This window comes from Hemitrygon akajei, chromosome 19 (genome assembly GCF_048418815.1).
Source record: "Hemitrygon akajei chromosome 19, sHemAka1.3, whole genome shotgun sequence".
Taxonomy (NCBI): Eukaryota; Metazoa; Chordata; class Chondrichthyes; order Myliobatiformes; family Dasyatidae; genus Hemitrygon; species Hemitrygon akajei.
This window is the reverse complement of record NC_133142.1, coordinates 58847626-58874610: the sequence shown is the minus strand read 5'-3', so window position 1 is coordinate 58874610 and position 26985 is coordinate 58847626. Positions and strand designations below refer to the sequence as shown.

The window sequence follows — 26985 nt, the reverse complement described above, 5'->3', positions numbered from 1 at the left end:
ATTAATGATTTAGATGAAGGGATTAAAAGTAACACTAGCAAATTTGCACATGATACAAAGCTGGGTGGCAGTGTGAAATGTGAGGAGGATGTTATGAGAATGCAGGGTGACTGACAGGTTGGGTGAGTGGGCAAATGCATGGCAGATGCAGTTTAATGTGGATAAATGTGAGGTTATCCACTTTGGTGGCAAGAACAGGAAGGCAGATTACTATCTGAATGGTGTCAAGTTAGGAAGTACAACGAGGTCTACGTGTCCTTGTTCATTAGTCACTGAAAGTAAGCATGTAGGTACAGCAGGCAGTGAAGAACGCTAATGTCATGTTGGCCTTCATAACAAGGGGAGTTGAGTATAGGAGCAAAGAGGTCCTTCTGCAGTTGTACAGGGCCCTGGTGAGACCACACCTGGAGTATTGTGTGCAGTTTTGGTCTCCAAATTTGAGGAAGGACATTCTTGCTATTCAGCGTAGGTTCGCGAGGTTAATTCCCAGGATGGCGGGACTGTCATATGTTGAAAGATTGGAGCGACTGGACTTGTATATGCTGGAATTTAGAAGGATGAGAGGGGATCTGATTGAAACATATAAGATTATTAAGGGATTGGACATGCTAGAGGCAGGAAACATGTTCCCGATGTTGGGGGAGTCCAGAACCAGGGGCCACAGTTTAAGAATAAGGGGTAGGCCATTTAGAACAGAGTTGAGGAAAAATGTTCTCACCCAGAGAGTTGTGGCTCTGCCTCAGAAGGCAGTGGAGACCAATTCTCTGGATGTTTTCAAGAAAGAATTAGATAGAGCTCTTAAAGATAGTGGAGTCAAGGGATATGGGAAGAAGGCAGGAACGGGGTACTGATTGTGGATGATCAGCCATGATCACAGTGAATGGTGGTGCTGGCTCGAAGGGCCAAATGTCCTCCTTCTGCACCTATTGTCTATTAATACTGTATTCTGCCATCATATTTGACCTACCAAAATGAACCACTTTACACTTATCTGGGATTAACTCCATCTGCCACTTCTCAGCCCAGTTTTGCATCCTATCAATGCCCTGCTGTAACCTCTGACAGCCCTCCACACTATCCACAACACCCCCAACCTTTGTGTCATCAGCAAACTTACTAACCCATCCCTCCACTTCCTCATCCAGGTCATTTTGCTGTGGATGTCCAGCCCCTATACACCTCCATCCCCCAGCAGCAAGACCTGAAATCTCTCCATTTTTTTCTAGAAACCAGACCCAACCAGCTCCACCCCCCCCCCCACCACCTAGTGGAACCTATCCCAATTCTAAATAATTTCTCTTTTGGCTCCCCCCACTTCCTTCAAACAAAAGGGGTAGCCATGGGCACTCACATGGGTCCCAGTTATGCCTGCCTATATGTTGGCTACATGGAACAGTCTATGTTCCAAGACTACACTGGTGACCGTCCCACACTTTTCCTATACTTCATCGACAACTGCATTGGTGGCCTCCTGTAGATTGGGAGACTGCTTCACTGAGCCTGTACGCTCTGTCAGCTAGAACAAGCGGGATCTCCCAGTGGCCACCCATTTTAATTCCACTTCCTATTCCCATTCTGATATGTCCATGCATGACCACCTCCACTGTCAGAATAAGGCCACACTCAGGTTGGAGGGACAACGCCTTATATCAGCCTCCAGCCTGATGGCATGAATGTCGATTTCTCAGACTTCTGGTAATGCTCCCCCACCCTCTCTCACCTCATCTCCTTACCCGCCATCACCTCCCTATGGTGCACCTTCCCGCTTTTTCTTTCTCTCAATCAACCTCCAGCACTTTACTTCATCCCTCCCCTTCCAGGGTTCACCTATCACCGGGTGGTTCTCTCTCCTCTCCCTTACCTGTTAAATCTACTCCTCAGCCTATTTTTCTCCAGTCCCGCCAAAGGGTTTCTGCCCGAAGCGTTGACTGTACTCTTTCCCAGAGATGCTGCCTGGCCTGCTGAGTTCCTCCAGCATGTTGTGTGTGCTTCTTGACAAGTACAGTACTGTACTAAAGTCTTGAGCACCCTCGCCGTGTAAATATGCCTAAGACTTTTGCACAGTACTGTACTGCTTAAATCTTATGTCTAAATATTGTTTCCACTGGGTGAATTGGGTTTTTTTTTTCATTCCTTGCGAAGGGTTGGACATTTTCCTTCATGTTTTATTGAAGGTAAACTTGTAGAGAAATTGCACAGACAATAAAAATGTAAATAAATGTCATGAACCGCAGAGTCCGAGAAAGTGAGTCCTCAGTCACACAGCCGATCCAGGGCTGAGGTGAGCGAAGCCCGTCCAGAAGCTCAGTGGACCAGTTCAGCGCTGAAACGTGTTCTTCTCACAGTTGAATATAGGTTCAAATCGCTCAGATCGTAAGGAAAAAAAACCAAAAAACACGCTGAACTGCAGAGTCCCGAAAGTGAGTCCACAGCTGCGGAGCCCGCTCGAGGCTGAGACGAGTGAAGCCCGCCCGGGAGCCTGGTGGCTGCAGGGTGACAACTGCTCCCGAAGTTGGCGACGATGAACCAAGACTCCCGCTCCTTCCGCCTGACAGTAGTAGCGAGAAGAGAGGCAGTCCGGTCAAACCCAGACAGACTGTACTGAATACCGCTCTCATCCTCGAACACTTTAATCTTGCTCAGTGTGGAGTAACAGAGGTGACCAGGGGTTGGTCTGCCGTCAAGCCTTGATGCAGTACACACCCCCAGGGATGGTCACCGCACTCATACCTCCACTCCTGAGAGTCTAGTTCGCGAAAATGCAAGATTGTTTTGTCAGTTCAAAAGTACCTCCTTGAAAGAAATTACAAAGCACAGCGATCATAATTCAGTAATATATCTACCGGATTATTGACTAGATATTTACCACTGTTTTGATTACAGCAGATCTCACAATACTAGACACATTTCTACATAACTAGTGCTGGAAGTACATATAACACTCAAAATGGATGATTGAATTGGTGCTTAGCAGGACTATGTGATGACATACAATAGTCAAAGGATATTTGAAGTACAACACTGGGGGAAATGAGCCTTCTGAATCTCTCTCTCTCTCTCTCTCTCTCTCTCCCCCTCCCTCTTCCTCTCCCTCTCCCTCTCTCTCTGGGTCCTTCATAATTTTATGTACCTCAGTTATGTTTCTCCCCCCAAAATAACACAATCTTTAATAATATGTTTTTCATTCCAGCCAACACTTGTAAATCCCTTCTACAACCTCCCCTGTGCCTCAATTAAAAGCAACAATCCCCATGCCTTCCTACTGACTGTTTCAACCTTTTACAAGCTGACATCATTTACAGCTGGTGCCCCTCCCCTTTCCCTTTCCCTTTCTCTATTGGTCTACTCTTCTGGTGAAGGGTTTTGTCCTGAAATGTCAACTCTTCATTCCTCTCCACAGATGCTGCCTGACCTGCTGGGTTCCTCCAAGCATATTTTGTGTGTTACTCTGGATTTCCAGCATTTGCAAAATCTCTTGTGTTTATGCTCTCTCATCAGTTTCCTTCTGGAGAGCTGGAATGATATGAGGCTCCACTTCTACCACAATAAGGCCAAATTCAGGTTAGAGGACAACAGGTTTGGGTAGCCTCCAACCTGATGGTATGAAGTTGATTTTTGTAACCTCTGGTGATTACTCCCCCCACCTCCCCTTCCCTCTTCTAGTCACTGTGAGGTAACAGCTGAGCAATTTTATTGCCCATTTTAGGGAATCAAGCTGGGAGGTAGAAGGAACATCAAAAAGAGAGCAATGAAAGAGATCATAATTTAGTAACACCTTATTTACCAATAGGTAGCTATCCTCTCAGCCCTTCTCATCTCCTCACCTGCCCATCACTTCCCTCTGGTTCTCCCCCTCCTTCCTTTTCTTCCACGGTCCATTCTCCTCCCCTATTAGATTCTTTCTTCAGCTCTTCACCTCTTCCACCTTTCACCTCCCAACTTCTCACTTCATTCCCCACCTTCCCACTCACATGGTTTCACCAATTACCTTCCAGCTTATTATTCTGGCTTCTGCCTCCTTTCTTTCCAGTCCTGATGCAGGGTCTCGGCCTGAAACATTGCTTATTTCCCTCCATAGATGTTGCCTGCCCTGCTGAGTTCTTCCAACATTTTGTGTGTGCTGCTCTTCCTCTGGTAGCTGGTTCCATTTATCTACCACCTGCTGTGTGTAAAAAAACAGGCTCTTCATTCAACCCTGGAACATTTGGACAACAAAAATGACATACAGTACTTCAGGATGCTCCTTATTGACTACAGTTCAGCATGCAATACCATCATCCCCTCAAAACTAATCAATAAGCTTTAAGACCTTGGCCTTAATACCTCCTTGTACAACTGGATCCTCAATTGCAGACCCTGGGTGGTTCAAATTGGCAACAATATCTCCATTTACACAGATGCAGTACAAGGCTCTGTGCTTAGCCCCCTGCTCTACTCGCTTCACACTGTGTATCTAAGCACAGCTACAATGCCATATTTAAGTTTGCTGTCAACACCATTGTTGTAGCCTGAATCAAAGGTGGTGATGAATCAGCATGTAGGAGGGAGATTGAAAATCTGTCTGTGTGGTGTCACAACAACCTCTCAATGTCAGCAAGACCAAGGAGCTGGTTATTGACTTCAGGAGAAGGAAACCAGAGGTCCGTGAGCCAGTCCTCACTGGAGGATCAAAGGTGAAGAGGGTCAGCAACTTTAAATCCCTCAGTGTCATCATTTCAGAGGACCTGTCCTGGGCCCAGCATGTAAGGACAATTACAGAGAAAGCACAACAGCACCCCTACTTCCTTGGGAGTTTGTAAGGATTTGGCATGACATCTAAAACTTTGACAACTTCTTTAAATGTGTGTTGGAGAGTATATTGACTGGCTACATCACTGTATGGAAACACCAATGCCCTCGAATGGAAAATCTTACAGAAAAGTAGTGGATACAGCCCAGTCCATTACGGGTAAAGCCCTCCCCACCATTAAGCACATCTACACAGAGCATTATCACATGAAAGCAGCATCTGTCATCAGGGATCCACACCAGCAGGTCATGCTCTCTTCTTGCTGCTGCCGTCAGGGAGAAGGTACAAAAGCCTCAAAACCCACACTTCCAGGTTCAGGACCAGTTGTTACCCCACAACCATCAGCGTCCAGAACCAGAGGGGATAACTTCACTTGCCCCATCATTAGAATGTTCCCACAACCAATAAGGACTCACTTCCAATGACTCTTCCTTTCATGTTCTCTACCTATAGCTTATTTATTTATTATTATTCTTCCTTTCTTTATATATGTACTTTGATGATAACTTTACTTTGAACTTTGAAAGGCTGCCTGGGCATCACACTGATCTGGAGAACTGTAGCGCTCAACTGCCACCTGGTGGCTCTGAGACTGTCAATTTCCCCATAAGACTGCCAGGCTGAGTACTCTGACGTCAACACTTCCCTCATCTAGACTGCTGTCCCTACATCAGCCACCATCAACACTGTACCAAAGTAATAGGTACGATGGAATGGAGAGTTTGAAATGTGTGTATTTTAATGCTAGGTGTATCATGGGTAAAGGTGATGTACTTAGAGCATGGATCAGTCCATGGAACAATGATATTGTGGCCATTATTGGTTAAGAGTGGGACAGGAATGGGTGCTTCATGTTCTAGGGTTTTGACGTTTTAGAAAAGATAGGAAGGTAAAGTGGGGAGGGGTGTGAGTTTCACTGCTCTGGGACAATACTACAGCTGCAGTTTGAGGGGACATATTGGAGGGCTTGTCTAATGAGTCTTTATGGGTAGAACTCAAAAATCAGGAAGGGTGCAATCACACTGATGGATTGTACTACCAGGACACTAGGACACTGAAGAACAAATAAGCAGGCAGATTAAGGAAAGGTGTAAAAACAATAAGGTTTTGTCATGGAGTCTTCAACTTTTCTAATATAAACTGGGACCCTCTTACTGCAAATGGATTAGATGGGGCAGAATTTGTTAGGTGCATCCAGGGGTGTTTCTTTAATCAAAATGTAGAAAGTCCAACAAGAGGAGGGTCTGTACTGGACCTGGTGTTGAATAATGAGCCTGGACAGATGACCGACCTTTCAGTGGGTGAGCAGTTAGGGAACAGTGACCACAACTCCTTACATTTTAAGATAGCTGTTGATAAGGAGAAGCATGGATCCTGAAGGAGAGTATTAAACTGGAGCAGGGCAGATTATGAGAGCATTAGGCAGGAAGCAGGGAGAGCCAATTGGAAACAGCAGTTTTTGGACAGGTCCACTTCAGACATGTGGAGGCTTTTTTTTTAGATCAACTGCTCAGTACAGGACAGGTATGTTCCCGACAGAACAAAGGACGAGCATGGCAAGGTTAGAGAACTTTAGATATCGAGGGAGGTGATGAGTTAAGTCAAGAAGAGAAAGGAAAAGTATGTAAAGCTAAAGAAGGTAAAATCAAACAGAGCCCTGGAGGATCATAAAGAAGCCAGGGAATTAGGAATTAGGAAAGCCAGGAGGGGCCATGAAAAGCCCTTGGCAAGGATTAAAGAGAATCCAAGGCATTCTATACATCCATCAAGAGCAAGAAGATAACAAGGGAGGGGGACCACTCAAGAATAAAGGGGGGAATATTTGCTTGGATGTGGGTGAGGTCTTTAGTAAGTACTTTATATCAGTCTTTACCTAGGAGAAGGGCTTGGAGGATAGGAGATCAATGCTAAGAGTATTAATATTCTAAGGTATTTTGAAATAAAGCAGGAGGTAGCATTGGGTCTCTTAGAGAGCATTAAGGTGGATAAGCCCCCAGGGGCTGATAGGGTATACCCGAGGTTATTGAGAGACACGTGAGGAGATTGCAAGTACCTTGACCAATATGTTTGTGCCCTCTTGAGCTACAGATGAAGTCCTGGAGGACTGATGAGTACCTAATGTTGTTCGATTATTCAAGAAGGGAACCAGGGATAATCCTGGAAATTATAGACCAGTGAGACTCATGTCAGTGGTAGGAAGTTATTAGAGAGAATTCCTGGGGGATAGGATTTATGAGCATTTGGAAAACCACGGCCTAATTAGGGAGAGCCAACATGGCTTCGTACAGGGCAAGTCGTGTTTGACTAACTTGATTGAGTTTTTGATGAGGTTGATTTAGGTAGAACTGTGGATGTTGGCTACATGGGTTTTAGAAAGGTCCCTCATGAGAGGCTCATCCAAAGGCAGACGGAGATTAACTCAGCCAAATGTGAAGCATTGTACCTTGGTAGGTCCAATGTAAAGAGACAGTACACTGAAGGCAGGATCCTTAATCGTGTCGATGAGGTGAGGGATCTTGGGGTCCAAGTTCACAGCTCCCTGAAAATGGCTATGTAGATTGATGGGGTGGTTAAGAAGCCAAATGGCATGCTTGCCTTTACTAGTTGAGGCATTGAGTTCAAAAGTCAGGAAGCTATGTTGCAGCTTCATAAAACTCGAGTTAGGCTGCATCTGGGTATTGCCTACAATTCTGCACACCCGATTACAAGGACGCCGAGGCTTTGGAGAGGGTGCAGAAAAGTTTTACTAGGATGTTGCCTAGATTAGAGGGCATGTGTTATAATGCGAGATTGGACAAACTTGTGTTCTTTTCTCTGGAGTGGGGGAGAGTGATGGGAGATCTGATAGAAGTTTATAAGATTACGAGAGCCATAGATGGAGTAGACAGACAGTATCTTCCCCTGAGGATTGGCCCTAAATAGTGACTATGGCACTAAATGGCAACTCCTTTGCTTGTATCTTCAGAAACAGCTCTACTTCCATCTTTAATATCTTTATTTTTCCCTTTCAGGGTTCTTTTGAAGACCCTGACCTGGAGTTGACCTGGCTGATGGCGTAGTGGTATCAGTGCTGGACTTCGGGACGAAAGATCCCGAGTTCGAATCCAGCCAGCTCCCCTGCACGCTTTCCATCCGTGCTGGGTTACGAGCTGGTGATCTCTTTGGAAACTCACCCGGCAGAAGGCAATGGCAAACCACTGCTGTAACTTTCCTCGTATGCGACTTCTGTCTACATCAGCAGAAGTCGTCTACTAACCGGAGAAATTCCAGATGCGACATACCTTTCTTTCTGACCTGGAGTTACATGCTGACTTTGGCTCTTTGCAGGAATGGGACCCGTTCTTGGGGTTCCATAACTGGCCGTTGTTAAGCACACCAAAGGCTTGGCCTAAGAGTCCAGCTTGAATTCGAAAGCCTAGGATCTCGGGGCTCTGGAGATGGGTGGATCGAGGGTCGGTGTCACGGCAGGAGACTCGTGTGTCGTTGGGGGAGTCGGAATACCTGCTGTGTGCTTGGAGACCTGGGATCTTTGCAATCTTCAGGCAGAGCTTGAAAAAGTGACATAACGGACTTTTAACATCATAAATCAACGAGTTGTTTGTTATGTCTCCCCGCTCGCTGTGAAAATGGAGACATCTCTTTCTCCCTTATTAGGGAGAGAGAGAACCTGTGGTATGTGAAACATGAAGTCTGGGGTAACTGCAAGTCTGTGTCTTTGCTACTGCTTTGCTCACACTTGAGTGCTTGGTGGTGGGTGCTGATGCTTTTTTTGCCAGTGGGGGAAGGGAGGATTGTTGCTCGCTGCCGCTTATGCGCAGGGGGGAGAGCTGGGGGGGACTTTGGGGTTCTAACATTTGACTGTTGTTCATTCTTTGGGGCACTTCTGTTTTTGTGGATGGTTGTGAAGAAAAAGCATTTCAGGGTGTATATTGTATATGTTTCTCTGACATTAAATTGTACCTTTGAACCTTTGAAATGCCATATAACAGAGGCATGTATTTAAAGTGAGCGGGGGTAATTTTAAAGGAGATGTGAGAGACAAGATTTTTAATTGGTTTGGCCCAATATTATAGGCTAAAAGGCTTGTTCCTGTGCTGTACTGGTCCATGTTCTATGTTCTAAAGAACTCTACACCTTCAGAACTAAACGACTATTGCCCAGTGGTACATCATGAAGTGATTTGAATGGCTGGTAATGGCACATATCAAAAACTCCAATTCCTGCCACATTGGACTCTCACCAAAATGCTTACTGGCAGAACTGTTCTACGACAGATGCCAAAGCATTTATCATGAACCCAGCCCTGATACACCCAGAAAACAAGGATGCTTATGTCAGAATGCTGTTTCTGGATTTCAGTTCACCTTCAACACTGTTGTCCCACAGACCTTGGTGAACTAAACACAAAATACTCTGCAGATGCTGGGGTCAAAGCAACATGCACAACACGCTGGAGGAACTCAGCAGGTCGGGCAGCATCCGTGGAAATGAACAGTCAACGTTTTGGGCCGAGACCTGACGAAGGGACTTCCTAACCAACAGACCTCAGATAATCAGGATGCACCACTGCTCCTCCTTCCCCATCAGCCTCAACACTGAGCCCACTGCTGCTTATACCTGTTTGCTCAACCAAGCAATCACATTGTCCAGTTGGCTGATGGTGGTGGGGCTCATCAACAATGATGAGACTGTCTACAGAGAGCAGGGGGAAGAACTCGAGGCCTGGTGCCAGGGAAGTAACCTCTTCCTCAATGTGAACAAGACCAAGGAGATGGTTATTGACCAGGAGAACTCACACCTCTTTTCAAATCAGTGGCACAGCAGCAGAAACTGCAGGCAGTTTCAAATTCCTTGGGGTGCACATCACACACAGCCTCTCATGGTCCCAGAACACACACAATCAGGAAAGCTCATCCATGCTTCTACTTTCTGAGGAGGCTGGAGAGAGCTGGACTGTGCACATCCATACTTGTGACATTTTACAGATGCACAGAGGAGAGCATCCTGACAAGCTGCATCACTGCATAGTACAGAAAATGTATTGCGGCAGGCTGGAAGGCTCTACAATGGGTAATCAAAACTACCCAATGCATCACGGCACCAGCCTACCCATCATTAAGGACATATACAGAAAAGGACCAATAACATTGTGTAAGATCCCACCCACCCTGCTCATGGACTGTTTGTCCCACTCCCATCATGGAGGAGGCTACACAGCATCTGCACCAGGACCACCAGACTCAAAAACAGTTACTCTCCCCAAGCAGTAAGGCCGATCAACAACCCCGCCTACCCCTCCACAACTACCTTACCACTTCCTGTCAGTCACCTTACATACAGACACTCCAGTGCCTAGAGTCACTTTACATACACAAATTCAATCTCCATATGTAAGCTAAAGTATCTTTTGTATTTATATTCATTGTTTTTCTATTATTGTGTTCCTTATCTTATTGTGTTTCTTTTTGTGCTGCATTGGATCCAGAGTAACAATTTCCCATTACATTTGTGTCCTGGAAATGATATCGAATGATTTTGAATCCTCTGCTCAAGGTTGTCAAAGTCATTGATGGTCACACATTAAAGAGATTTAGATGTAACAATTCTACATGGATTCCCTAATTTCACTGCAAATCCAGCACATCAGCAGGTGCAAGCAGATGTTAAAGTGCAATAATTTTATCCTTCTGAAAAAGTAGGTGTAATTTACAGACAGAGGCACCACAACCAGTCCCAAATGATTACCAGACCTGGTGAAGGGTGAGTTGGAGTGCCAGATAAGGGAAATGTAAAAAATCACTACTATTCTCAAAAAAGGATACAGGAAATTACAATCTTTAGTTTGGGACCCATCCACTGAGGTGGAACCAAAGCTTCAGTGATATCGCCCTTCAGGTGGTGAAAAAAAATCTGTTGGAGGAACTCAGTGGGTTGAGCTGCATCTGTGAGGGAAGAGGAGTTGTTGGTATTTCAGAACTGAGTGCGGAGGGGTGAAACGGGCTGAATGAACAACCAACAAGGGTTAAAAATGAAGGTGGAGATAGCTAGATAGGTGATTAGAGGGTCACAAAGAACTACCTGTGGTGGAATCTAATCAGTAAGGAAGAGGATAATGGGAACCATTAGGGTAGAGAGGAAGAACAGATGTCAGGGGGATAGGACCCATTCAGTGAGGGGTCCGGGTGTAGGTGGATGTGGCCAGCAAATGGGGGAAAACATGAAATCAGAAAAGAAAATACTTAGCAGACCAGGCAGCATCCATGGTGAAACAAAGTTTATACTGTATTTCAGTTCAAAGACCTTGGTCAGGATTGAGAAAGAGGGAGGAACATTAAATTTAAGAAGGTAAATTAGGGGGAGGGGTGTGGAGGTTTGGAGGAGGATGTACAGCTGGAAAAAGGGAATTTCATTGGTAGGTCAAGGCAAGTCTACCATCACCGTTGATAAAGTAATCGATTGGGATAAGGACACTTCATCCAGTTCGTTCAGCTTGTTGTATAGTAGTAGGCTGCTTAGCTTTTTAAGCTATTTCAAACCAATTGGTTCACAACTAAACTCTACCACTAGGTCAATTATTTATCCTCTATGGCCTTACTTATAAAAATCTCTTGATTTCACAATGGACAAGTCCAGTGTCTCCCCGCCACCCTCCAGCCACTCCAGCTTCTGCAGAGATTCAGACTAGAGCCTCAACTTCTGCCAGACTGTGAAATATTCTTCCTGCTTTCACTGCTGAAAGCAGAAATGCATGTAGAGATTGTTGCCCCTTCATGTGGATTCCACAACAGAAGAAAGTCACATTCAGATCAATTTGTCTTTCAGATTACAAACGATTCAATGAGAAAATCTCAATTCTTAAAAAAGTCATGTTTGAATACCAGGGGAGACTCAATGGACTGAAAGGCTTAATTCTGTTCCTACATCTTGTGGATTTAATACTTCTCAGCCTCCTAAATCCAAATTAACACAGCCCAAATTATGTTTGTACCTGCAAGCCAAGGTCCTCCTGACCCTTCACCTCACCTACAGGCCTTCCGTTCAGGATTAATTTCCTTTCACTGCTCAAAAGTGAAATCTTCATTGTTTTCTACTTCGCATCTCTCCCTGTAGATAGGAATGAGGAAAGACAGCACAGGAATTTAGGAACAAATTTTGTCCTTCAAACCTGTTCTGCCATTCAATTAGATGATACATCTCTGTATTATAAATTGAGCTGCAGGGTCTGGGTGTAGGTGGATGGAACCAACTGAGAAAGACTTGACTATTTCCACTGAACTTCGTGTGAAGAACTATTTCTATTTCTCAGGGAGTCTAGGGCCAAATGGCACAGATTCAGAATAGAGGGATGTCCCTTTGGAACGGAGATGAGGAGGAATTTCTTTAGCCAGAAGGTGGTGAATCTGTGGAGGGCAAGTCATCTGGTATATTTAAAGCACAGCTTGATGGGTTCTCAATTAGTAAAAGTTATGGGGAGAAGGCAGAAGAATGGGTTTGAGAGGGATAATAAATCATGATGGAATGGCAGAGAAGATTCGATGGGCCGGTTAGCCTAATTTTGCCCCTGTCTTATGGTTTTACAACATCCCTTTTCAAGGTTATGTCATCAAAGAGTGAGTGTGGGTATAAGAACTGGGTAGATCAGGAGGTAAAAGGGATTGGTGGGGTTGGGGGGAGGGAGAGATAAAGATCAGCTTTATTTGTCGAAACATACAGTGAAATTGGTCACTTGTGTCAAGGATGTGCAGAGGGCAGCCCACAAGTGTCACTGTGCTTATGGAATTGTATGTCCACAACTCCATAACCCTAACCCATCGTCTTTGGAAATGGGAGCACCTGGGGGAAACATGTGGTCACGGAGAGAACGTACAAAATTCCTTATGGACAGCGGTGGGAGTAGAACCACAGGTCACTGGCACTTTGAAAGCATTCTGCTAACCTTTCAGGAAGTAGATTACCAGAATTATCTGGTTTGCCACAGTTCAAAGCAAGGGCTGTAGAAACAGTGGAGTCCATTGCTCAATGATCCGGTATTTGCTGTTCAAAGTGAGGTGGCCGATCCCTCATCAGCTTCAAATTGAAAGGTCAACAGACTGTCAGGAAAGTAACGTTGATTCGCAGACTATTATCTGAGGGAAATAAAAAAGCAAATTTCTGACCAATGCAAAAGTATTCATGTAGTATTAATAAGGAATTTAAATTACCCATATTAACTATTCAAATTTATTCAGAACCAGTATAGAGCAGATCTAACACCATAGTGGTGTGAATTTGTTCATTTATTATGCGCCATGTCATATGATGTGGGTGATCGTGGTCGTTCCGTGACCATGATTGTTCTTGGCAAATTTTTCTACAGAAGTGGTTTCCCATTGCCTTTTTCTGGGCGGTATCTTTACAAGGTTCAAAGGTTATTGTAGCTGTTTTTTTCTGTGAGTGAGTGGGTTGGGGACTGTTATTGTTGCTTTTTTCCTGTGGGGAAGGGGGGATTTTGGGGCCTGTGAGTTTTGTTTCTTTTCTTTTTTGTGCCAGTGGGGGGTCAGAGTTGATGTCTTTTCTTTCACCAACACCCATGGTCTTTCTGTATTTAATGGCTACCTGGAGAAGACAAATATCAGAGTTGTATTGTACATGCAAACTTTGACAATAAAATAAACCTTTGAGTTTGTGCTGATGTCACGTGCATCAATCCCATGTTATCCTCCTCATGCTCTCATCAACCCTCTCCAACTTCCAACACCCACTTTCACACCACTTTACATCACTTTGTTAAGCTACCAACCTGCAAGCTTTGGGGAACCCCAGGATGAACGTGCAAACTCTGAATAGAGGTGGTGAGGACTGAACACAGACACAGTTCTATCAGCTGCAGGCCCTGTTGGGCAACCCAGCTGGGACATGGAAGGATCATCAATGGGAGTGCAGCAGCGGTCTCAGCTACTCTCAAGGAGCTGGTTCCTACTTGTGCTTTGTAAATTCATTTTGTTGTCCTTAGCCTAATTTAGAACTTTTCAAACTACCTTAAAGCATTAGTTGTTCTAAGTTTCAAACCAGTGTCAGTCATTTGAGGAAAAGATTCAGAGGGTCAGGGTAGAAGTTCCCACAAAGGACAGAACTGTCAAATCTAATGCCCCAGATGACAAGATGCACAGTAGGTAGGATAAGGCAAGATGGGGAAGCTTCCCTCTCATGACGACAATTTCAGTGCCAGAGACCCCAATTCAGTCTTGACCTCTGATGTTGTCTGTGCAGAGTCTGTACATTTTCCCTGTGAATTGTATTTTCTCCCATGCCAAAGATATGTTGATTGGTGTGTGGGCGATAGAATTTCAAAGCTTTCAAAGTACATTTATCATCAAAGAATGTAAAAATTGTACAGCCTTGAGATTGTTTGCTCACAGCAGCCACAAAACAAGAAACTGGAAGTAACCCAATGAAAAAAAAGATAAAGACCAATACGCAATGTGCAGAGAAAGAGGAAAAACAAACACAAATTATGTAAACAAAAGAAGTGAGCAACAACAACAGCATTCCAAACCAAAATGAGCCCTTAGCTCCGAACCCCGGAGTAGGCCCAAAGCCTCAGTATTAGTTCATCATGTTAGCAGGCATGGAGCACAGCGGCTGGGGACAGCCTCAGCACCACGGACAGAGGAGTGAGAGAACGAGTGAAATCGGCTCTCGCCTCTGGTCCTGATGCCATGTTTTTCCAGACTATTGTTTAAATCGTCCCAACAGTGTATTGTACCTCACAGTAGGAGCCGAGCTCCACTGCCGTGAAAAAGTTTGGGCCTAGAGCAGGCTGCACGGTGACTTGCTCCGTGCCCAGATTTTGCCGCCCAACCCGGAGCCGCTCTTGATTTCTCCAAATTGGCTTGACGCCCAGAGCAATCCAACATCGCTCGCAGGGGCATCGGGACTCCACTGCTTTGGCTTCTGCTCTCCAAATGGCTCGCTCCATCTGTGTCGATTCTGCAACGTACCAGCACGGTTCAATAGACAATAGACAGTAGGTGCAGGAGTAGGCCATTTGGCCCTTCTAGCCGGCACCACCATTCAATAGACAATAGGTGCAGAAATAGACCATTCGGCCCTTCAAGCCTGCACCGCCATTTTGAGATCATGGCTGATCAATTACTATCAATACCCGGTTCCTGCCTTGTCCCCATATCCCTTGATTCCCCTATCCATAAGATACCTATCTAGCTCCTTCTTGAAAGCATCCAGAGAATTGGCCTCCACTACCTCCCGAGGCAGTGCATTCCAGACCCCCACAACTCTCTGGGAGAAGAAGTTTTTCCTTAACTCTGTCCTAAATGACCTACCCCTTATTCTCAAACCATGCCCTCTGGTACTGGACTCTCCCAGCATCTGGAACATATTTCCTGCCTCTATCTTGTCCAATCCCTTAATAATCTTATATGTTTCAATCAGATCCCTTCTCAATCTCCTTAATTCCAGCGTGTACAAGCCCAGTCTCTCTAACCTCTCTGCATAAGACAGTCCAGACATCCCAGGAATTAACCTCGTGAATCTACGCTGCACTTCCTCTACAGCCAGGATGTCCTTCCTTAACCCTGGAGACCAAAACTGTACACAATACTCCAGGTGTGGTCTCACCAGGGCTCTGTACAAATGCAAGAGGATTTCCTTGCTCTTGTACTCAATTCCCTTTGTAATAAAGGCCAACATTCCATTAGCCTTCTTCACTGCCTGCTGCACTTGCTCATTCACCTTCAGTGACTGATGAACAAGGACTCTGAGATCTCTTTGTATTACTCCCTTACCCAACTCTACACCATTCAGATAATAATCTGCCTTCCTGTTCTTACTCCCAAAGTGGATAACCTCACACTGTGATCATGGCTGATCATACACAATCAGTACCCCGTTCCTGCCCTCTCCCCATATCACTTGACCCTGCTATCTATAAGAGCTCTATCTAACTCTCTCTTGAAAGCATCCAGAGACTTGGCCTCCACTGCCTTCTGGGGCAGAGCATTCCACATATCCACCACTCTCTGGGTGAAAAAGTTTTTCCTCATCTCTGTTCTAAATGGCCTACCCCTAATTCTTAAACTGTGGCCTCAAGTTCAGGACTCACTCATCAGCGGGAACATGCTTCCTGCCTCCAGCGTGTCCAATCCCTTAATAATCTTATATGTTTCAATCAGATCCCCTCTCATCCTTCTAAATTCCAGTGTATACAAGCCCAGTCGCTCCAATCTTTCAACATATAACAGTCCTGCCATTCTGGGAATTAACCTTGTGAACCTACGTTGCACTCCCTCAATAGCAAGAATGTCCTTCCTCAAATTTGGAGACCAAAACTGCACACAATACTCCAGGTGGGGTCTCACCAGGGCCCTGTACAGCTGCAGAAGGACCTCTTTACTCCTATACTCAATTCATCCCTTGAATGAGTTTCGCCTTCCCTCGCCTCCTCATTGTTTGTGTGATAATTTACCACAATTTACTTCAGAAAAGGTGTTATTAGTAATGTTTTTAGCGAGCTGTCACACACGTTTGGTAGCACCATCTTAAACCGGAATCCCAGGGGAATCAACAGGAATCCGGGGGGGGGGGGGGGAGAGGAATAAAATGGGATTGGAGTCAATGGGTAGTTGACGGTTGGTGTGGATTCAGTGGGCTAAAGGACCAGATTCAATATTGAACAACTATGGCATGGCAGAAAGCCCGGAAGTAATGAGAATTTACAGGGATAACTTCAAAAGGCAAATTAGAAAAGCAAAGGGGAGATATAGGCTGATAAATGAAAATGTATAGATGGTTCATGTACATAAAGATCCAAGGAAAGAGCAGAGCTTTTAGGGGATAAAATTGTAATGTGTTTGTGCAGGAGGAGGATGTGAGTTGAGTTTTGATAAATACACTGTTGCTGTTTCACTAGGGGGATAAAGATAACATTGCAGTGAGTACTGGTCACTAGATGTGATAAAGAACAAACAAGCAGGGGTTTTCAGCTATGAAATCACATCCCAGGCTATTAAGAAGGCAAAAAGTGGCAAAGGCTCCAAGTACAATTTTTTGATCATCTTTGACTACACCTGGAATGGCAGAAAATTGGAGAATTTCTCATATTGTACCATGATTTGAAAAGAGAGGACATAAACAAAGTAATTGGTTCAGCTTCAGTGGTGAGAAAATTATTGGAGTCAATTCTAAGTGACAGGAAGTTACAGACAGGAGTAGGACCATCACACAAAATGCTTGAAGAACTCAGCTGACCAGGCAGCATGCAGAAGTGTTGCTTGTGTTACCCCAGGTTCCAGCATCTGCAGTCTCTCGAGGCTCAAAGGTAGGACTTCCACAGTGAACAGAGGAGCCCCGGGGAGTGTTGGACACGGCTCACAGGTGCACAAGATGGTGAATTAATCTCTTATTGTAACTCAACCTCTCCAGTTTTGGCAAAACCCTTGTGAACCTTTTTCACACCCTTTTCATCCCTCACTTTTGTTATCTTCATTAATAATACTGAAGTGCTGGAGATGGTACAACATTTTACAGGTGAAACAAAAACTAAACGTAGAATACAGAACACTACAGTACAGTACAGGCCTTCGATGTTGTGCTGAACTTCAAACCTACTCCAAGATCAATCTAACTCTTCCCTCCTCCATAGCCCTCATCCATGTGCCTATCTGAGTTTCTAAATGGCCCTAATGTATCTGTTTCTGACACTACACCAGGCCTCCACTCACCCACCACTCTCTATATAAAGAACTTACCCCTGGCGTCCCCCTCATCTTAAACGGATGCCACCTTGTATTACTCACTTCTATCAATCAATTTGGCTCTTATCATCTTGTACAATTCTGTCAAATCACCTCTCATCCTCCTTTGTTCCAAAGACATAAACCCTAGCTCACTCAACTGATAGACGTGATTTCTATTTCAGACAGCATCCCGGTAAATCTCTGCACCACATCCTTTCACTGAGGCGACCAGAACTAAAGACAATATCCTTGATAACCAGAGGTGCAACATTGACTCACGGCTCTTGAAGTCAGTCACCAACATTAATGAAGGGTAACGCACTATACACATTCTTAACAACGCTATCAGCTCGCTTCTGGCATTAGAATCAGCGACTCTTGGATGCTGAGAGCGGCTACCAGAATGCGCACGCATGCTCGTGGTCGAAGCTGCGCGTCCACGACTACAGCAGTGCGCGCGCGGTGGCTGATCGCGTTTTGAATTAACGGCCAAGGCGGCCACCGTACGGCATCATGGCGGTGCAGCCGGCGCCTTGAGTCGAGCGGGTGGGACGTTACCTGGGAGACGAGCGGGTGCGGGATCGGGACTGGTCGGCCGGCGAGGCAGGTAGGGAGACCAGGACACGGTCAGAAAGAGAGTGGGACCCACGGTTGGGGCCGCAGCTGGACGCTTGGTGGGACAGATGTGGGGGCCGATACATGAACAAGAAGTGTGCGGTTGTCGAGATCTCCCCTAAACGGTACCAACCCCCTCCCACCCCATTCTCCAATTTCCCTCCACCCACACCCTACTGCCCTCCTCCCATCCACTCTCCTACAACTTCCCACAACCACCTCCACTCACTCTCCCCTCCTCACCTCTCAACCCCCCCTTCTCAACAACCTTCCTCAAACCCCCCCTCTTCAACCTCCTCACACCTCATCCCCCTCACCACCAACCCCTCCCTCACCAACCCCACCCCACACCTCACCGCCAACCCCCCTCCTCACCGGCGCCACACCCCCCTCACACTCACCCCTCTATCTCAACACCCCCAATCTCACCATCCCCTCCCTCTTACACACACTTTTCCGTTTTATTGGTTGTTGCTCAGTGGAATTTGTCATCCGGAATTGCGTCCACCTATCACAGTACAATACTTGTAGTTGCCCCTCATGCTCCATTTGTTCAGTCTAGAGTCGTCTAGGTGGAAAATGACATCGAAAGGAGGAACCAGTGCAGCATACTCCCGGAAGAGTTATCGGCTGCCCACCGACAATGAAAAGTCAAAGGTCACGGGTATGTTTGGGTCCATATACTGTTTGTTGAAAGAGTGAAGATGCTGTTTGGAGTGTGCATTGCTGTTTTGTATAAAATATTTTCCTTAATGGGATGAAGTTTTGACTGTCTGGTGCCCAAAAAAGGATATCAAATTCTCTCAAAATGCTGGTGGAGCACAGCAGGTTAGGCAGCATCTATAGGAAAAAGTACAGTCAACGTTTCAGGCTGAGACCTTTTGTCAGGACTAACTTAGTCCTGACAAAGGGTCTCGGCACTAAATGTCGACTGTACTTCTTCCTATAGATGTTGCCTGACCTGCTGTGTTCCACCAGCATTTTATGTGTGTTGTTTGAATTTCCAGCATCTGCAGATTTCCTCGTGTTTGACCTTTTGGGTATGTCAGTTTCCAAGAAGCTTAAGTCAAGAATTGAGATGTAAATCATGCAAGACCTGTTAAACTTTAGTAGCTAAAGTGCTGATGTACTTGTGTGGTATGATATGACTGTAAGTTTCCTGAATCATTGATTTGGATATTACTAGAGGACGGTGTTCACAGTTGGTTTCTGTAATTCGAGTATAATGCTGAGGTTGTTACAAGAATGGGACCTCTGTCCTTGTCTCACTTATCCGTGATTCCACTCAGTTAATAGCCCTGCAGTAAGGTGTTCAATGCATTTTCCATGGGCAGTCAGCACATTTTGGTGTTCTGATGTCCTTGTTCAAATTCAGATAGATTTCTTCCTCTTTTAGTTATGCTTTTTGTTACTAGGAGTTTTTTGTGATTCTGAGAGCTGTTAAATTGCAGAGGCATGCAGGCCTTTAAGCCCAACCGATCCATGTTACTGACCACGCTCTTGGTGGAAAAAGTTATCCCAAAGGTTCCTATTTAAACTCTCTCCTCTCAACTTAAACATTACAATGGGACATTGATAGGATGCAAAATTGGGCTGAGAAGTGGCAGATGGCATTCAACCCAGATAAGTGCGAGATGGTTCATTTTGGTAGGTGAAATATGATGGCATAATATAGCTATAATGGTAAGACTCTTGACAGTGTGGAGGATCAGAGGGATCTTGGGGTCCGAGTCCATAGGACGCTCAAAGCCACTAGGCAGATTGACTCTGTGGTTAAGAAGGCATACAGTGCATTGGCCTTTATCAATCGTAGGATTGAGTTTAAGAGCCAAGAGGTAATGTTGCAGCTATATAGGATCCTGGTCAGACCCCACTTGGAGTACTGTGCTCAATTCTGGTTGCCTCACTATAGAAAGGACAGGGAAATCATAGAAAGGGTGCAGAGGAGATTTACAAGTATGTTGCCTGGATTAGTATGCCTTATGAGAATAGGTTGAGTTAACTTGGCCTTTTCTCCTTGGAGCGACAGAGGATGAGAGGTGACCTGATAGAGGTGTACAAGATAATGAGAGATTTTGATCGTGTGGATAGTCAGAGGTTATTTTCCCAGGGCTGAAATGGCTAGAACGAGAGGGCATAGTTTTCAGTTGCTTGGAAGAAGGTACAGGGGAGATGTCAGGGGTAAGTTTTTTTTACGCAGAGAGTGGTGAATGTGTGGAATGGGCTGCTGGCGGTGGAGGTGGAAATGATAGGGTCTTTTAAGAGACTCCTGGATAGCTACGTGGAGCTTAGGAAAATAGAGGGCTATGGGTAAAGCCTAGGTAGTTCTAAGATGGGGACATGTTCGGCACAGCTTTGTGGGATGAAGGGCCTGTATTATGCTGTATGTTTCCTGTGTTTCTGTTTGTCCTTTAGTTCTTAATTTCCTCATGCCAGGAAAATGATGTGCACATTTACCCCATCTATGCCCTTTTCTAAGACCACCTCTCTAAAAGTCCCAACCTACTCAATCTGCCTCCATAATTCAGTCCCACAGTCTTGTCAACATCCTTATAAATATTCTCCACACTCTTTCCATTTAATGGCATCTTTCCTATAAGAGTTACCAAAACGAAACACAATATTGCAAATGCAGTATGACCAATGTCTTGTAGAACTGCAACATAACATCACAACTTCTGTACTCAGTGTCCTGCCCAGTAAAGATCATCATGCCAAACCCATATTAATCACTCTCTGATGCCATTTTCAGGAATCCATGTATTTGTACTCCCACCATTTCTCAGGGGCCTACTATTCATTGTAAATTAAGCTTTATTTGCCATTTCTCAGCCCACTTACCAACTGATCAAGATCCCTCTGTAAATCACGATAACCATAACACTACCTATTATCTGCAAACATACTAACTGTGCTTTGTACATTCCCATCCACAGGTCTATATCAAATATCACATTTCATCACATCTCACATCTCATCCACATCAAATTCAAGCTAGTGCTGGGAAACACAGCAACGCAGAATTAGTACTTGTAATTGTTTTCAATAAAGGGATCAAAATATTAGTTATTCAAGCAGAAGTGTGGACAGATTGGGAAGAGAGGTTTGTGGATTTGGTGCAAGGCTGGTGCAACCTTTCACCCCTGTCACCCAAATATCGTGGCTACAGTGAGTCACCTCCTGCACCCTAAAATCTTTCTATCAACACAATTCAAGAATATGAGGAGAGCTCTCCCCACTTGTCCAGCTGAGTCCACCTTGCTAACTCTCAAACATGAAATTCTGCAGATGCTGAAAAGCTTGAGTAACACACAAAAGTGCTGGAGGTGCTCAGTAAGTCAGGCAGCATCAACGAGGTGAATAAACAGCTGAGACCTCTCATCAGGACTGGAAAAGAAGGGGGCAGAAGCCATAATAAGAAGGTGGCAGGTGATAGGTGATGGGGAAGGTGGGTGGGGTAGGGGCATGACATAAGGAGCTGAGAGGTGATAGGTGGAAAAGGTAAAAGGCTGAATAAGAAAGAATTTGATAGGAGAGGAGAGTGGACAATATGAGAAAGGGAAGGAGGGGGGCACTGGAGGGAGGTGATAGTCAGGGAAGGAGAAGAGACGGATTGAGAGGGTAACCAGAATGCAGAATGGAAAAAAAGAAGAGGAAGTAATTATCAGAAGTTAAAGAAATTGATGCTCATGCTATCAGGTTGGAGGCCACACAGACAGAAAATGAGGTGTTGCTCCTTGAGTTTGGCCTCATCGTGGCAGTAAAGAACCCTCGTGTTTGGCCTCATCATACCAGATCTTGATACTGTTCAGGCAGAATTTTTGGCTTGATTGGCAACCCATCCAGCAACCCCCTCCCTACCACGAGTACACAATGGCTTTAGGGCATACCATCGCTGTTATTCTCACAGGGCTATTCCAACACACTTCCCAAACCAGTCAGATATACCATCAAAGGCAGCAGGGGCGTGGAGCATCATCTCTTGGTTTGACTGCACATTGCATGTAATTCTGATTTGGAAATTTATTTATTTAGCGATACAGCATGAGTAGGCCTTTCTGGTCATTCAAGGCATGCTGCTCCAGCAACTCCCAACAAACCCTGTTAACACGAACTTAATCATGGGGCAATTTATAATGACCAGTTCACCTGCCCAGTATATCTTTTGGGCTGGGAGGAAACCCGAGAACCTGGAGAATACCCGTGCATGGGGAGGATGTACAGAGGCTCCTCACAGAATGGTGCTGGAATTGAATTCTGAACTCCAGCACATCCTGAGCTGTAATAGCATCACACTAACTGCTATGCTACAGTGGCGCCCAAATATGAGATGTGTAAAACATAGAAATATAATGCTCATCTTTCACTGCCAGGTCTAATTCTGGAACTCTTTCAACATTATGGGAGTATCTCATAGGTTCAAGGTGTTGGCTCACCATCACTTTTTCAAGTATAGGTAGGGATGGGCAATAAATGCTGGATTTGATAGTGACTCCCACATTCTCGGAAGATGAATAAATGAGAAAAGAGAACCATTAGCTGGATGTATGGATGGTTGTAGAGATGAGCATCAGCTCTCCCACTTCATTACATGTGCTGAGGTCATCCTGCACTGCGCTACTGCAAAAATGAGAGCTAGCAATGTGCTGGTGTTCACATGAGGACCTTTGTTGGTTGGGGTCAACTGTGGATATTGTGTCCATAGAGGGGAGGTTGGTTTCCAGTGTGGTACACACAACTCTCTGCAGTTTCTTGCGGTCACATGTAGAGCAGTTACCACAGCATGCCATTGTGCTTTCTGTAGTGCATCATAAAAATTGATTAGGTTTGACAGCCTCCTGGGGAATTAGAGGCATTGGTGAAACTTGCTTTCTGTGGCTAGATTTATTGCTTTGTTCTTGGGTGAAATCTTCACACGTTGTGTTCCTGAGTCACATGGGCTAATGGGAAAGCACTTTAATTTGCAAGCTGTTCCTATTTCATCTAACCTTGAGGGATAGTGAAGATGATGGTATATTGACATTGATGTCCCTCGTGCCAGAGAATGATCAAGAACTTAATTCTGATCATTGTCAATGAATGAAGTTAAAAAGAGTGAGCAGCTTACCTTAGTCTGTCGATAATTAAATAGCTCTTAAGGATTTGGGTATGTAATGAGTTATTGGTTAGTAGTCAGCATTTATCATACTGTCCACTTCTGATTGGGAACAATAAAGTAGATACATCAAAAATATTACATTTAGGGAATTGAGAATGAAAGGTTGAAAGACAAGGAGCTGATTTAGAATGGAATGGAAAACTACTTTTTTATACAAAAAGTGCATTTAAGTAACACAACATAAATGAATATTATTAGAATGAATAGTATTAGGTATCATAATTCAGGAGAATGTATCTGATTTAATAATTTTATTTTTGGCAGGATTTGTGAATGACAGATTCCTCAGCAACTACCTCCACCACGTATTCCCTTCCTCTGAGAATGCTCAGTTGTCTGCTACATCCAGGTACACAATGTTTGATAAAGTGCTTCTGTACACTGTTTCGACAGACTTGGCTACTGAGGTGTGTAGATGTGTGATGTCCAATTTCTGGCTGCACTTTGCAGTTTCTGACTAAGGTGGCCTAAAGGTTCCTGTTAGCTTGCAATCTTGTGCTCTGTTCGATGGCTAATTTTGTTGAGACTCTCCAATGTTGACCCTGTACATCAGTGTTTCCCAACCTGTTTTAGCCTAACACCCCCACCTGTTATGAACCCCATAACTGGGTCACTTACCAGCAAAGATAGAGAGGTCCGCTGAAGTCTGATGGTACCATTTTTAAACGTTTTTATTTATAAAGGGGCACAAAAGTAAGGTTAATACAAACATTCAGATAATATACGTCGTCAATACTCAATCTACGCACGGGTATATTAATAACCAACAATACGAAGTAGCTCTATCGTTTGTCTAGGGGTAAAACTATCGTCCGATGGAAATATCAAAGTCTCTGAAGTTCATGCAGGCTTTTAGCCTTTTGGAGACCGCTGGGGCTCACGTGTTGGAGAGAGAAAATAAACTTGCCAGCCTGTTGAACTCAAATCATGGAATCGGGAACGTGAGTTCCCCGTTGTCAGTTCGGAATCCTTTTCGGGGTTATCAGCCACTCGATTCCCTAGCTAGGGGAACCAAATCACACGTGGCTCCCGAACAGCTTCCCATCCTTACGGGAGCGATGAGCGATGGTGTCTCCGTCTGGTGCGTCACTGGAGTACTGCCTCCTGCAGTCTCCTTTTTATCATGACTGGCAGATTTGTAAATGTCAATCAAGGTAGGGTGATACAATCCCCACCCCACATTGCTCGAGGGTGTCCATGTCCCTGATAGCTGGCACGTACTATAGAGTTGCAATTCACACAGGTGCCTCTAAGAACAATTGTCTCTCATTTCCTGGGTCCAAGACCCGAATTAATAGCGATCTTGCGATTCTCCGGAAGGAGGGGGCTGGTCCCGCACCCTTCGGCCCCTCAGAGCTGTGGTACATTCATAACACACCAAAGTGCTTTTGTACTTGCCAATGCTCCTACTTTCTGACATCCCCCATACTGTAAAAACATGTCTACCATATGCTAACATGAGAAAAATGATTCTGCTTTAAATTTTTATTTGTCTTTAAACCTAGCTTACACAGTACCTGTATGCTTTATAGCAGCTTCGATATCAATGTGATCCTTGAGCTTGTTGGTCTTTAGCAAGAGTTGGTTCGAGTCGTGATAACAAAAACCTTAAGTCCCCATGTGTAACAATGTCCAAGCTGTTTCTGTTTTTTGTATGTGGTTCACTGCACTGAGTCTCTCTCAACAAGGTAGGAGGATGGAAATACAATGAAGAGCAGTTTGGCTGTTCTCCAAAGACCAGGAAACTTTGTATGACTGTGTAGCTACACACCACAAAAGCCAACAATTTTGAAAAGCATTTTTGCTTCATCATCATTCTGAATTTTGATAATTTCTTCTTGCAATCTCTCTTCTCGTTCTTTCACCTTGCAAAGGAATGGGTTAATTAACCAGTCTGGAATTTCCAGATCATTTAAATCCTTGAATTGATTCTGAAAATCTTTTTTCAATACTGAAGTACTCTTGCAAATCACTGTCTGTGAAAGTGAGTGCCATACTTTTCATGCAGGAAAACTGAGAACATTCTTATCCCAATGTTTTGCTTATCTATTTCCAATTTTCTGATTAAAAGTAGAGACTGCACTTTTTGCTTGGATTAAATAGAAATTTTCACCATGTAGTTTCATATTTAGAATGTTCATTTTGTCACACAGATCGGCTAGTTATGCCACATCTCCACGTAGAAGTTCAGTCTTGTTTCCCAAGCTCTTGTTGACTTTGAGCAAAAATTCAACCACAGTGTCAAAAAGATCAAAGAAACATTTTAAGCAGCAGCCTTTTGACAGCCAATACATTTCAATGTGAAGAAGCAAGTGTGCAATCTCTTCATCATTATCTTGGCATTACTGAGGAAATATTCTGCTTTTAATAGATGAGCTTTAATTTTGTTGATAGCAGATATTACAAGAATCATGCTTGAAAAAAGTTGCTGGCTGGGTTTTTGGCTGCGAAATGTTGACAATGTATTACACAATGGATTGCAAACAGACTTGGAATTTCTTTTTTCATAAATGCCACTAAACCAGCATGGCAATCTGTCATATATGGTGCTCCATCTGTTGCACAAGAAATCATATTCCTAATCAGAATACTTTTATTGTCAATATTCATTTTGAGATTGTTGTAGATGGATTCACCATTGATATTTGTTTTTAACTTTTTACAAAAGAAAATCTCTTCATAAGCTTTTCCATTTTTGATTAACTGTACACGTCATTAGCAATGCCTGTCTCGCACAGTTGACTCATCCAGTTGTATCCCAAATTCTGCTTTTTGTATTTCTGTGCATAGTTGATATTCAGTATCTTCACTCATTTTGTCAGTACGACAAGCTACAGAGTTATTACTCGGAGGAATTGATTTTAAAATACTGGTATCTACTTTGAGAACACTGGTGAGCACTTCTGATACAGCAAGCATTATTAATCTTTCGCCAGTTATATGAGGCTTTCCACACTTTGCTGTCATTTTGGAAATGTGATAAGGAGCAATGAGACTATTATCAACAAACAGGAGAAAATCTGCAGATGCTGGAAATCCAAACAACACACACAAAACGCTGGAGGAACTCAGCAGGCCAGACAGCATCTATGGAAAAGAGTACAGTCGATGTTTCGGGCCGAGACCCTTCAGCAGGACTGGAGAAAAAAAGATGAGTAGATTTAATAGGTGGGGTGAGCGGAGGGAGAAACACAAGGTGATAGGTGAAACTGGAGGGGGAGGGGTGAAGTAAAGAGTTGGGAAGTGGATTGGTGAAAGAGATACAGGGCTGGAGAAGGGAGAATCTAATAGGAGAGGACAGAAGGCCATGGAAGAAAGAAAAGGGGAGGATGAGGAGCACCAGTGGGAGGCGATGGGCAGGCAAGGAGTTAAGGTGAGAGAGGGAAAAGGGGATGGGAAATGGTGAAGGGAGTGGGTGCAGGGCATTACTGGAAGTTTGAGAATTGATGTTCATGCCGACATCTGGAGGCTATCCAGACAGAATATAAGGTGTTGTTCCTCCAAACTGATTGTGGCCTCATCGTGACAGTATAGGAAGCCATGGATGGACAAATCAGAATGGGAATGAGAAGTGGAACTGAAATGGATGGCCATTGGGAGATCCTACATCTACTGACGGACAGAGTATAGGTGCTTGGCTAAGCAATCTCCCAATCTACGTCAGGTCTGACCGATACACAGGAGGCCAC

At 44.5% G+C, this 26985-nt stretch overlaps 1 protein-coding gene and 1 long non-coding RNA gene across 2 annotated transcripts in view; one reads left to right on the top strand and one right to left on the bottom strand.

Annotated features, from left to right (window-relative positions):
• Nucleotides 1–1284: 1284 nt before the first annotated feature.
• Nucleotides 1285–18725, bottom strand: LOC140741966 (uncharacterized). Its single transcript, XR_012102177.1, has 5 exons — nucleotides 18591–18725; nucleotides 12726–12915; nucleotides 11778–11893; nucleotides 3989–4162; nucleotides 1285–2793 (listed from the first exon to the last, which is right to left on the bottom strand). It is a non-coding gene; the product is annotated as an uncharacterized lncRNA (long non-coding RNA).
• The window catches only part of rnf123 (ring finger protein 123), a 435502-nt gene continuing 426515 nt past the window's right edge, over nucleotides 17999–26985 (top strand). Inside the window, exons 1-3 of the mRNA XM_073072589.1 lie at nucleotides 17999–18130; nucleotides 18696–18802; nucleotides 23561–23645. Coding sequence (XP_072928690.1) covers nucleotides 18718–18802; nucleotides 23561–23645 — 170 coding nt within the window. The 5' untranslated portion in view covers nucleotides 17999–18130; nucleotides 18696–18717. The remainder of the gene's footprint in view (nucleotides 18131–18695; nucleotides 18803–23560; nucleotides 23646–26985) is intronic.